The sequence below is a fragment of the Oryctolagus cuniculus genome, chromosome 9 (genome assembly GCF_051225735.1).
Source record: "Oryctolagus cuniculus isolate XC-2025 breed Fujian yellow rabbit chromosome 9, ASM5122573v1, whole genome shotgun sequence".
Taxonomy (NCBI): Eukaryota; Metazoa; Chordata; class Mammalia; order Lagomorpha; family Leporidae; genus Oryctolagus; species Oryctolagus cuniculus.
In genome coordinates this window covers 15,470,620-15,483,216 of record NC_142875.1, presented here as the reverse complement: position 1 = coordinate 15,483,216, position 12,597 = coordinate 15,470,620, and the positions used below count along the sequence as shown (strand labels likewise).

The window sequence follows — 12,597 nt, the reverse complement described above, 5'->3', positions numbered from 1 at the left end:
ATTATTGATCAGTCAGAGGTCTTTATATAAAATTCCTAACTAATAAGAATATAAGAATGTAGGAATTTTCTAAATCACCTAGTGGATCAAAACAATAAGCAACTGATAACACTAGACAGAAAACCATGAAAGCAAAGGAAGATGGAGAGTTGTGTGACAGAAAGGTAGGATGATATATGCTGAATCTTTGCTCCATTTCTCAGTATAAGACAAACTCTACCTACCTTCTGAGATGGATTAATAACCCTTTAAAAAGAAATCTTCAGCTCTTACTTACAAATTTCAGCAAATAAGGGGTTGGTAGAATTTGATCATCACCAAAACAGAATTGAAACAGCCAGACTCACAACATAGAGAATTCTATAGGACATGACTGGATTTCTTCACTAAATAATGGCAGTTTTAAAAAGAGAGGGAATTTTAAAAAATATAAGAGACACATCAACTAAATGACCAACCATCATAACTTGTTTAGATTCTGAAAACAAAAAACTGTAAACACACACTTTGGGTAAGCAGCAGAAATCAAATATGAGTTAGTGTTGGATAATATTAAGGAATCATTTTGTATTTTGTTTTGGTTTTATAAGCTTCAAAAGACATTAGTATTGAAACATTTATAGGTGAAACTGTACGTTGGTTAACATTTGCTTTTAAATGTCCTAGAAAAAATGTATACACACAGAGAGAGAGAGAGAGACAGAGACAGAGACAGAGTGATGAAACCTGGAATGGTAGGATATTGGGTCCAGTGTTGTCTGTAGCTGGTTAAGCTCTCACCTATGACACTGGCATCCCATAAGGGTGCCATTTGGTGTACTGGCTGCTCCACTTCTGATCTAGCTCTCTTTTAATGACCTACGAAAAGAGTGGAAGATGACCCAGCGTTTGGGTCCTGGCCCCCTCTATGGGAGTCTCAGATGAAGCACCTGTATCCTGACTTTGGCCTCACCCAACTCTGGCCCTTGTACCATTTGGGGGGTCACTAGTAGATGGAAGATCCACCTCTCTGTGCATCTCCCTCTCACTCTGTAACTCTGCCTTTTAAATAAACAAATAAATCTTAAAAAAAAAAAAGAATGGTAAGATATTGACTACTGGTGAAATCAAGACATGAATATGGGAGCTCATTTTGCTTTTCTTAAGTTTTGTGACTATTTGAACATTTCTATGATCCAAATTTAAAACCAAAGGCGTGGGTTTACTGCATCTCACAAATTTCTGAATTCTCTGGAATCACGTGCAGTGAGCCTGGCATGGACTTCCAGTCCATGGGCAGTGAGCAGACTCAGGCAGTTCTTTCTCTGGCAGACACGGTCAGAACTCTGCTCTTTTGCTCTTATACTTTCTCTGCCTGTGACTGCTTGTACGGGACAAGGTCATACGGGTCCCATTCTAGTCTAGGAAGTGTCATCAATTCCCATTTTGGCCTAAGTTCAAAACTGCAACCTCTAGCACAATTAGCCAAGAACTCTTTACTTTGGAAAATAAAATTGACCCTTTGAATTCAATTTAGCTTGAATCTTTATGATTATGTTCAACTGGCAGAATCCTGGAGGGCAGAATGTCAGCCTTTCCCAACCTATAACTGCAAGAAGCAAGTCAGATGACAAAATGACAGAACAGCTGAATCAAGGAAAGATATTTTGAGGATAATGGAAAATTATGCATGCTCCCAAGCTAAGGTCAATTATCCAGGGTAATAAAAATGTTAAAAATTTGAGAAAGTGGGATTAGATATTGGAGCAAGGTCCCTAAGAGAGCACAATAAAGACCATAGATACAGTGGAAGAATTCCCGTCTCTACATTGGCAGGAAGATGGAAAAGGGCAAAAGAAGCTACAAGAGAGACAAGCTGAGATGAACATGAAAGAAGTCAGGGTGGTTTTCCTCTGGTGACAGAAATCTTTGCATTAAAAAGAAATGGACAGAGAGCAAAAGAAAAGGGGTGTATGTCCCAAGCTGGAATGCTAACTGCAGTTGTAGGAAGCCAATATGGTTGAACTTAGAGATGGCCCAGGGCCTGAGCAGGGCATTGGTGAGAGGAAAGGGCGGAGTTACAGAGCAGCCAGCAGGGGTGGGCAAGTTGGTGTTCTCTCAGGAAGTAGCTCATCCCATTCACCACAGAAAAGTCCAGGAGAAGATGACTCTGAAAGTGGTTTGGAGATGGTACCACCATCCAAGAAAGTCCATGTGCATAGCCAGCAGCTTTCCTGCTCCCCTTCTTGCATGCCCTGTGGAGACTTCTGATGAACATCTCACTTAGGTCTGAGTCAGATGCACTATCCTAGAAGAATCTCTCCACCATGAAGAATCCCCACGGTGACCTGTCCTCTGCTGAAAGTGTCTACCCCCGCCTTATTCTCCCTGATTCTTAAACTTGTTTTTGTTTCCTATCCATGTAGAAAACAAGTTTCATGTAAACAGAATAACCGTAAAGCTGCAATTTCACAGAAGAACATGATCAGCTTGTTTAGTACCTTTAAACAAGTTTATTAATCATATCAATGCTTTTACCGAGGTTTTAAGTATTCATACCAGGCATTTTCTTAAATATTTACATTTACTGACAACAAAGGATAAACACAATTCAAGATTAGCTTTAGCTGTGTCAACAGACGTATTTTCATTATAATCACAAAAGAGTAAGATATCTAGAGGGAATTAGTATGTCCTGTAGAATTGTAAAACAACACTCAAAATAATGTTGGATTTGACCCCAACACTCAATACATACACAATATTTCAAAGTACTTCTGGGCCCTAAAAGTGCCCCCTCCCTTCTTTCCAAGGATATACTGATAATTACTAAAACAACATGGTAATTTTTACAAACTCAATGGCAACTTTGAAAGTTATCTACAACAATGAAGTCAGAATAGCCCACATATCTGGCAGATAAAAACGTCAGCTCTTTGCGTTGACATCCTTTTATTATTGCAAGTGCATCTTCCTGGCTTGCTTTAATTTACAGAACTGACTAAAGCACAGTTGGGGGGAAATCCAGTTTAGTTATCACAAAACAAAATTTGAAGGAAACATCGTAAGGATATGAGTAATAAAAAATATATATTGAGAAAAATACAAGTAATGCTTTGAATACTCCAGGATTTCAACACAGATAGGCTCCAGGGTATGAAGGTGCATGAAGATATAAATGAAAAGGTTGGTTTTCTCCTATCTTGGCATTAATTTACTGAGAGACCCAGGGCAAGTGATAAATTTTCATTTCCATTTCCATTTATGTAGGACAAATTGGTGGGGATAGATGCTCTCTGAGCTGCCTGCCCCTGCGTTCCAATAGTTGTAATTCTGTGTCTGGATACCATGCTGACATGCGTGCATCTCACCTTATATCTACCAGAGGGAAGATTTCAAAGGACAATCACAGAGACCTAGTAGCTTTTCCATGGCTTTGGCGTATAATTACCTGAATACTCAATATTTACTGGGAGTTCCATTGAGGGAGATATTCGGGATGACTTAGCAGGTATAGGTAAAGTACTAGCAGGCTTTTATTTGGGGTTGGATAAAGGAAGCATTTCAAGGGTTGTTTGAGGAACTGACTTTCCTTGCTTGCTCAAGTTCCTCACTTGCTTTGCATCTCACTATTGAGCAGACGGCCTGCTGAAAGTTGTCACTGACCACCACATAAAGTAATAGGTTGCCAAAGGTGTTCAGGGCGGCCAGGGGTCTAGAAACAATGTAGGCTCCATGGATGTGATTCTCAACAGAGCAGCTGATGGAAAGCAGGCGGGATTCGATCCTAACGACTCTCAAGATGTGGAAGGGTAAAAAACATATATAAAACACAAGAAGCAGCAGAATGGTTAGCCTTCGGGCTTTCTGCTTAAGGGAACTCTGAGTCTGCGGCCCTTGGGTCAGGGTGTAGATAATGGTTGCATAGCAAAGCGTCACGATCACCAAGGGGAGACAGAAAGTGGTTGCAGTCAAAATCAGATTGTACCACTTGATAGTGGTCAGGTCATCTGAACTGGTGAGGTCAAGACAGGCGGATCTATTGGTCCTGGTGGTGGATGTGATCAGGAAGGTCATGGGCATGACAGCTACCAGGGATATGATCCACACCACAGCACAGGCAGCCACTGCCCATCGAGTGTTGTGAATGGAGAAGCAGCTCATGGGGTGAATGATCACCACATAGCGGAAGATGCTGAAACAGGTGAGGAAGAGGATGCCGCTGTACAGGTTGAAGTGGAAGCTGAAGCGAATGAACTTGCACATGAAATCTCCAAAGATCCAGTTCTCACCGCTGGCGTAGTAGTGGATCAGGAAAGGGAGGCTGGTTAGATACAGGAGGTCTGTGCAGGCCAAGTTCAGCATGATGACGGTGCTGCTTTTCCAGGGCCGCATCTTGAAGACGTATGTGGAAATTGCTACCGCGTTCCCGGGAAAGCCCACGAGGAAGATGATGCTGTAAATAACAGGGAGGTACTGCATCTTGAGTGGGATTTTTTCATCAGAGCAATTTCCAAAAGCAGCTGCATAATTGGGGAAATCAGAAGCATTTGCTAACTCGTCTAGTGGCTCATTCATGGTTGCCTCCTTTCATCTTGCAAGAAAACAAGGCCGTTCTGTTCAGCAACACAAATGGGATGAGAAGTATTGTGCTGATAAAGAAAAGCAGAAAATATTAATGACAGGGCAATGAAGACAATGATCGACTTTTAAATGAAAATTGCTCTCATATACTAAATTTCCCACTTCTTTTTCTTTAATCTTGAAAGAGACCCTGTGGAGAGAGATTGAATTTCTAAGAAAATAACTGTGAGGCAAGTAACTCAAGCATCTAATATTAATGCAATAGTTAAATTATTATAAGAATTAAAATGGAAAATTGGGGGGGGGAGTCATATGTATCTGTGGGAAGCAATTTGGCAAGACTGCTGATGGGTAGGACTTAGGGTACCACCAGGAGAGATGTAAAAGCAAGAAGGCAACCATTCTTCAAGCAGGATGTACACCGCAATTGTGTCACCTCTAAACCTCACAGAGTGCTGGAAAATGTTTCTTATCATCTTTATCTTACAGAAGAGACTAGGACTGAGAGGCGTCCTGCCACCTGTCGCTGGCGATGTATCTAGGGGCTTAGCTGGAATCCAGACTGAACGCTTGTCTGACTTAGAAGCCACTCTCCTGCTACCTTACCTCTCTGCATTGTTTCTCAATCAATACTTGGTTGATTTTCACAGGATTACCCTGAATAACTGAGGGAATGGAGAAAGTGAAGACCTCAAAAGACTGAATAGTTTGAGGCTTTTAAATGTAGATTCCAGGCATTGCAACCTTGGAGGAGAAGGCGTAAGAAATTCATAAAAGTATATATTATTTAAAAAAAAAACTATACGTGGGTTTCAATTTTTTGCACTAAAGTAAAGGACTTTAAAATTTTTTTTTATTTTTTAATTTTTTGCCAGGCAGAGTTAGACAGTGAGAGAGAGACACAGAGAGAAAGGTCTTCCTTCCATTGGTTCACTCCCCTAATGGCTGCTACAGCCAGCGTGCTGCTCCAATCCGAAGCCAGGAGCCGGGTACTTCCTCCCGGTCTCCTATGCGGGTGCAAGGCCCAAGCACTTGGGCCATCTTCCGCTGCTCTCCCAGGCCACAGCAGAGAGCTGTACCGGAAGAGGAGCAACCGGGACTAGTACCTGGCACCCCAACCGGGACTAGAACCCAGGTGTCGGTGCCGCAGGTGGAGGATTAGCCAAGTGAGCCATGGCACCGGCCTAGTAAAGGACTTTTAATTGTGTTTTCCCCAAACTTTCTGAAGCATCTTCATATGTATGGTAACTTAAATTTCAAATTTCAGCTCTTCCTTTTTAAATTTTTATTTATTTATCTTCACTTTACTTGGAAGACAGTGAGACAGATGAAGAGAGTTCTTCCATCTTCTGGTTCATTTCCCAAATGTCTGGAACTGCCAGGGCTGGGCCAGGCTGAAACCAGGAGCCCAGCACTCAATCTAGGTCTTCGTTGTGGGTGACAGGGACCCAAGTACTTGAGATGTCACGTTGTCTCCAAGGGTGCACATTAGCTGGAGGCTGGATAGCAGAGGGGCTGGGACTTGAACCCAAGCATGGGATGTGGGCATTCACAGTGGCATCGTAATAGTTTCAACAAATGCCTGTCCAAAGCTCTAATTAATAGCTAACTTAACTTGTTCATAGAGGGGTGTGTATGTGTTTGAGGGTAAAGGTGTTTGGAAGATTTGCAGTAAAATGCAGCAGCAATGAAGGCTTGGCTGATCCCAAGTCTCAGGTTAGCATTTATGGTTGTATATCCCTATGAATGTCATTTTAAGCTCTCTAGGGCTGGAAGGAATGTGATCTTCACATTTTCCCGCTCACTTATCAGTGTCTTCTAAAGCTGTAACTGTGAATTTCTGCAATGGGAAAAGCACGATGATTATTTAAAAGAGGAGTTATTTGTTTCATATTTGGCTGAAAATAGCAATCGGTAAAATGCATTCATTTACACATGTGTGGAACACCCACTACGTATTAATTATGCACTGTGCCAGCTCATAGAAATACAAAATGAATAACACACAGAGAGATGCATAAACCACCACCATAATCCACGGGGGAGATGGACAGGAAAACTTATTTCAGCAAAATATAACCGGATCTCACAGAGCCTCCAACATCCCTCTCCCTACCACCCCTAATAGCAAAACAGTGGCACAGTACCAGGCACTTAATTCCTGCTCAGTAAATGTTAGGTCGCTCTCCACGAGCAGATAAATTGTCTAGATAAATCCTTCAAGACTACTGAGGTCACGAAGAAAGAAGGGCACAGCCACCTGAAGAATAAGAGTGGGCACTGAAGGAAGGTTTCTGAGGAGGGCACACATATGCTGACTCAGTGAAAGGGAAGCCTCCTCTAGCTGAGAAAGAACAGAATAGATTCAAGGCATCAACCATAGCCTGTGCAAAGGCACCAGGACCTGGTAGAATTTGGGAGTTCTAGTTCTATGTAGCTCAGCATAGCTGCCATGCTAGGGAGCACTGGGGAGGGGAAGGTATGAAAAATAGTCAGTAATGAAAGCCGGCGCCGCGGCTCACTAGGCTAATCCTCCACCTTGCAGCACTGGCACACCGGGTTCTAGTCCCGGTCGGGGCGCCAGATTCTGTCCCGGTTGCCCCTCTTCCAGGCCAGCTCTCTGCTGTGGCCAGGGAGTGCAGTGGAGGATGGCCCGAGTACTTGGGCCCTGCACCCCATGGGAGACTAGGAGAAGCACCTGGCTCCTGCCATCGGATCAGCGCGGTGCGCCGGCCGCGGCGGCCATTGGAGAGTGAACCAACGGCAAAGGAAGACCTTTCTCTCTGTCTCTCTCTCTCACTGTCCACTCTGCCTGTCAAAAAAAAAAAAAAAAAGTAGTCAGTAATGAACACAACAGTGTCTCCTGCACACATGTATCACCTACAGAAATATACAACTCTCCCAACTGGTGAAGCAGTTCTGTGGTCACCCCCATTTTACACATCATAAGACTGGGGATACAAAGAAGGCAGGGATGCATCTGAGGTCCCACTGCCGGTTAGTGGTAACCCGGGGTATGCAGGGGCAGTCGCATGGCAGGACTGGGCTGCTGCTCACAACAAGCAGGCAAGAAAGAAGTCTTAAGTCCTTTACAATAAAAGAGATGAGTTAGACCTGACCCAGAAGAGCTCCACAAATCCAGCACTGTAATTGTGTGATTCGTGGCTAAAATGTCCATAATTAGAATATAGGTTCTCTGGGTTGAGAGAAAAGTGAATGATTTAAATAACATAAGCACAGAGTTTTACAAGGCTGCTTATGTCACGGTAGATGCTCATTCAGTGTCTGTGGTCCATATTCATATTATCTGATATGAAATCTACACCATCAAGCATTTTTCTCAGAGTAGTGTAGAGCTATATTTAAGACTGACCGTGGGACTGGTGCTGTGGCATAGCTGGTAAAACCATCACCTGCAATGCTGGCATCCCTTATGGACATTGGTTCCTGTCCCAGGCACTCTGCTTCTGATCCAGCTCCCTGCTAATGACGGGGGAAAAGCAGTGGAAAATGGTTCAAGTACTTGGGTCCCTACCTCCCAAGTGGGAGACCTGGATGAAGTTCCTGGCTCCTGGCTTTGACCTGGCCTTTGCAGTCATCAGGGGAGTGAACCAATGGATGGAAGATCTTTCTGTCTGTCTCTTTCTAACTGTGACTTTCAACTAAACAAATAAATATTAAAAAAAAAAGACTGACCCAACTTATAAATCTGAAACTAAAGGAAATCTCTCTCTGTTGATTGACCTTGAATATACTTATCCAGCTCTTACTTAGCCAGGAGCAGGTCAGAATGCATTTTTGTTAGGCATGAATTTAGGAAAGAACAGCCCAAGGACATGGACAGCTCTTAGGATAGTCAAGGGGAGAGTCTGGTCTCACAGCCTGCTTTATGATCAATAGTGAATACTTCTCTCCTTGTCAAGTTCATTACTCTATTCCAAAAGTTCTATTCACAGAACCATCGCCTACACTGCCCAAGGGCGAGAGTCAGGGACTCTTGGCAAACAACAATGCTCCGAAGCCAGGAGACCACAATGGGCAGTTTTCTCCTTAGTTGGGTGTCTTAAATGGGTACCTGTAGGAAGTGTAGGCAGGAATTTAAACCTGGGGAAAAAAAGGTGACCTTCTGTGAGTCCTTGCAGTGGCTCTCCCCAAAGTCAGTTCTTAGAATTCAAGAGGCCACTAACTTGTTCATGTTGTTTCTGGAGCAAAGATATAAATATTGTTTTAGCAACTCACCAAGCAAAGGCTCCAGAATATTTTATTCTAATCAGAATTTGGTTCAACAGAGAAGTGAGGGGAAGAGAAGAGGAGGGAATTCAAGTCCCAGCTGCTTGTCTGTCAATTCCTTGAGAGCAGAAGCACAAGTCACCTCCTAATCCCAGGGGCCAAAGCAGAAGATACTCAGGAAATATTTGCTGAATACATTAAAGAATAATCAGTGTCATCAGGCAAGCTTACTTTGTGCTGAAAGATTAGTGAAGGAGCGAGTATTGTTGTTTTTTTAAAGAGCTTGGTTCTTTAATAACTTTTAAGGGAAGGAGTAAAATTACTATTCCTGTCACTGCCAGATAAATCCCTGGCCATGTTATGGAGCATTTTAAACAATAATCATATCAGGAAATGACAGACTGAAGGTAATACCAACCACCTTACTATTTGGAAAAACAGTAGATCAACTTGGGATTTCACAAAGACCAACCAAGCAGCTGTAAAGGGGAAAGGATTGAATAAGAAATTTAGGCCGTCTTCTATAAAGTATGATTCGAGTTTACAAAACACATGTGATGTTGTGAACAGCACACAAGAACCGGTCTGGGCAAGGCTGTTTCTTTCCTCCCTGGTCCCAGAAGCTTGTGAAATTCCTGCCATAACCCAGAAGATCAGATGCCCTACAAACAACTCATTTAAACTCAAAGGACATTGAAGAATAATGTGGCCCAGCCCTGGGTGTATTCCCCATCTTCTGCCATGACAGTGGTTCCTAAATGTGAAGAGGTGGCAGCCCACCTGAATTTAACAGCTCTTTAAAACCTGGAAATAATGCTGCATCAAGCTTCAACAATAGCAACTATATATGCATGAACTAAATGAGATGCCCATGAATAAAACTAAGCCCCAAAGAAAGGTATGCAAAAACCTCTATAAAGAAAATCTTATTTTAGCCTCTGTTTTTTTCTCAGCAACTTTGGAACATACTGTCCCGATGCCTGCACACCCAGGAACCTCATGGATTGGGATTCCAAGATTGTGTGGGGAAGTCATAATCACAGATGGAATTTATTCCCCGCCCCTCACTTGGTAGAAACAAGGGAGATTTATGAAGCAGTGGAATTTTTCTTGGGCATCTAATAGTTTTGCAGTAAATTCTTTATCCAACATCTCCCACTTCTCCCAGACCCCCTCTCACACTCTGGGTTTTTTTTTTTTTTTTTTTTTTTTTTTTTCTGGTGGTGCTACCACGTTGAGTTCACAGCTGATTCTCTCCGCATTTTCCCTGCTACCAACAGGCTTGGGAGGTGCAGACATGGAGCCCTGCATCTCATGTTCTCTCCCCATCAGCTGGGATTTTGGTTGCCAAGAAGAAACTGGAGTGGACTTTTCATTCACAAAGATTCATTCCAGTTCCCTAGCCTATGTGTTTGCATACCAAGTTGATTGCCTAGTGGTGGAAAACTGACCAATTCTTAACTCAGAAAATCTGTGCCAGGGGTAAATGGCATCCTCCTTGCACCCTGAAGGAATCCTCCCCAACCCTTCTAGGTGCCTCAAGTTGCTCTGCTCTGAAGTCCCACTTTCAAAGAGGAAATCTGCAAACCAGACGTCCTCAAAATGATTAAGACTCGATGGAGCCCAAAGCTGTGATTTTAGCTATTAGATCTTTGGAAGCTATCCTTGGAAAAAGGAATATATGGGCTGGCACCGTGGCTCAATAGGCTAATCCTCCGCCTGCGGTGCCGGCACCCTGGGTTCTAGTCCCAGTTGGGGCGTTGGATTCTGTCCTGGTTGCTCCTCCTCCAGTCCAGCTCTCTGCTGTGGCCCGGGAGTGCAGTGGAGAATGGCCCAAGTGCTTGGGCCCTGCAACCCATGGGAGACCAGGAGGAAGCACCTGGCTCCTGGCTTCTGATCAGTGCAGCACTGGCCGTAGTGGCCATTTGGGGGGTGAACCAACAGCAAAAGGAAGACCTTTCTCTCTGTGTCTCTCTCTCACTGTCTAACTCTGCCTGTCAAAAAAAAAAAAAAAAAGTAATGTATAGACACAGAAATTGCACACACAGTCCTTAACAACGAAACGAGACAAGACAAAAGAGAACACTATTTAACAGAGAACTTGGTTGGCTTGTTGGGGGAATGGAGGTGGGAGTGTGGGCTGTAGGTGGGAGTGTGGGCTGTAGCTGGGCCTTGCTCACCTGTGGTTCAGGGTGACTTTTGAGACAAGCAGAAGGGCTGTGATTCAGGAAGCAGAAACTCTCTGCTTGTCCCCAAAGCAGCTCCCTCCCCGCGACCACATGCTTGGTCACGAAAAAAGTGTGCGATGAGATGCATAACCCAGAACTTTTCCAGGCCTCTCTGGCTCTCCTGGGCATTTCCCGAATGCGTCCCCATCCCCTGACAAGAGCTTGCGTGCTCCTGCTAACAAGAGAAGCTGCAAGGAGGGCGAGAAGGTGCTCCGTCCAGCTCTGTGCGACACGGGACTTGCCCCCCACCCCGTCTCTATCCCCCTCCTAGCTCCCGGGACACCTGGCGTCCCCGCTCCGCTCCCCGGGTCGCGCACCTCTCACCTAGCAGCCTGGGAGTGTCGGATGTGCGCCCCTCTCGGTGGTCGCGGCCAGGCTGAGTCTGGGAAGGCGGCCGGACCTGCAGAGCCCCGCGCACCGCCCCTGCCCCGCCCATCCCCGCCCGCGGAGCCAGCAGGTGCACGCTGCTGCAAATCCCCACCCCGGCGGGCAGCATATTCCCTCGCTGGCTGTCGAGGGACTGGGGACGGCGGCTTCCACTTTCGGGGTGTCTGGACACCCTCCGTCTGAGTGAGGCGCGAAATTGACCTTGGAGGGTGTTGGCAAAAGAAGGCTCCTGGGCGAACTGTGGCCTCGTTGTCTGAGTAAGGAAGTTGTCCCTGCTCGCCCTGGAAGTTCAGGGCTCTTGTTTAACACTGGATGGAAACAATTTACTGAAGGCTGTCCTTCCGCGGCGGCCAGTTACAGTCCTGCCGTCCACCTACAGTCAGGTGAAGAATCATTTCGAGGAGCCGGAGAAGGGCATGCCTGATCTGCAGGTCTGTGGTGCGTGGCTCTCCCTCCACATGCCTTGGCAACGGCCCCGGACAGTCTCTTTTCCCTTTCTGGAAACTCAACTGCATGATCCAAGACCCTAGGCCCCCAACCACTGTACGCCAAGGTCCCTCCCAGCATCAAAGTTGGCTCCTTTGTATTTCTCAGTGAGAGTATCCGATCCACGGAGAACGCCCCTTCTATGCCCTGCCACCACCAGGCATTGACTGTCTCTTCAGTGTTGGTGAGCTTTGCACACCCTCCTGTAGTGCACCCTCTGAGAAGGCTGATGAGCAGGAACACATCAGGTGTGCAAGAGCCCAGGTGAGACGGTGCTGCTCTAATGAACCGCTGGGATGGCCCTGTATCAGATTTTATTGCAATTACAATGTTTTCGTAATTATTGCCTGAGTTCCAGCCTGCTCTGGGAAATATTCTGCATTGTTAAGAAATCATTCTCAATTTCACTGTTTGAATTACTTCTTCAGTTAGTGATTGTAACTGTTTGCCCCTATTTTATGTCAGTCCATACATTCACCAGACATTTTCTATTTGGTTACTGTGTAGGCACTGAAGAAAGAAAGAATATGAATTCATAATTTATGCTTTCCTAAACTCGTGTTCTATAGAAAAATAAGAAATACATTAAAATTGTGATTATAGTTTGACATAAAGGCACATGACCCAAGTGCGGAGAAAAGGTGTTCTGGAGAAAAACACTTGAGTGTTTTTTCCATGATCAACAAGAGGATTTTCAGGTAAA

The 12,597-nt window shown here is 44.7% G+C and overlaps 1 protein-coding gene across 1 annotated transcript; it reads right to left on the bottom strand.

The window, feature by feature from the left end:
* Positions 1 to 2,486: 2,486 nt before the first annotated feature.
* OXGR1 (oxoglutarate receptor 1) lies at positions 2,487 to 11,419 on the bottom strand. The gene is made up of 2 exons (XM_008260112.5): positions 11,346 to 11,419; positions 2,487 to 4,631 (listed from the first exon to the last, which is right to left on the bottom strand). Exon 2 carries the CDS (start codon positions 4,555 to 4,557, stop codon positions 3,544 to 3,546), a length of 1,014 nt encoding a protein of 337 aa, XP_008258334.3. The 5' UTR covers positions 4,558 to 4,631; positions 11,346 to 11,419; the 3' UTR covers positions 2,487 to 3,543.
* Positions 11,420 to 12,597: the final 1,178 nt, after the last annotated feature.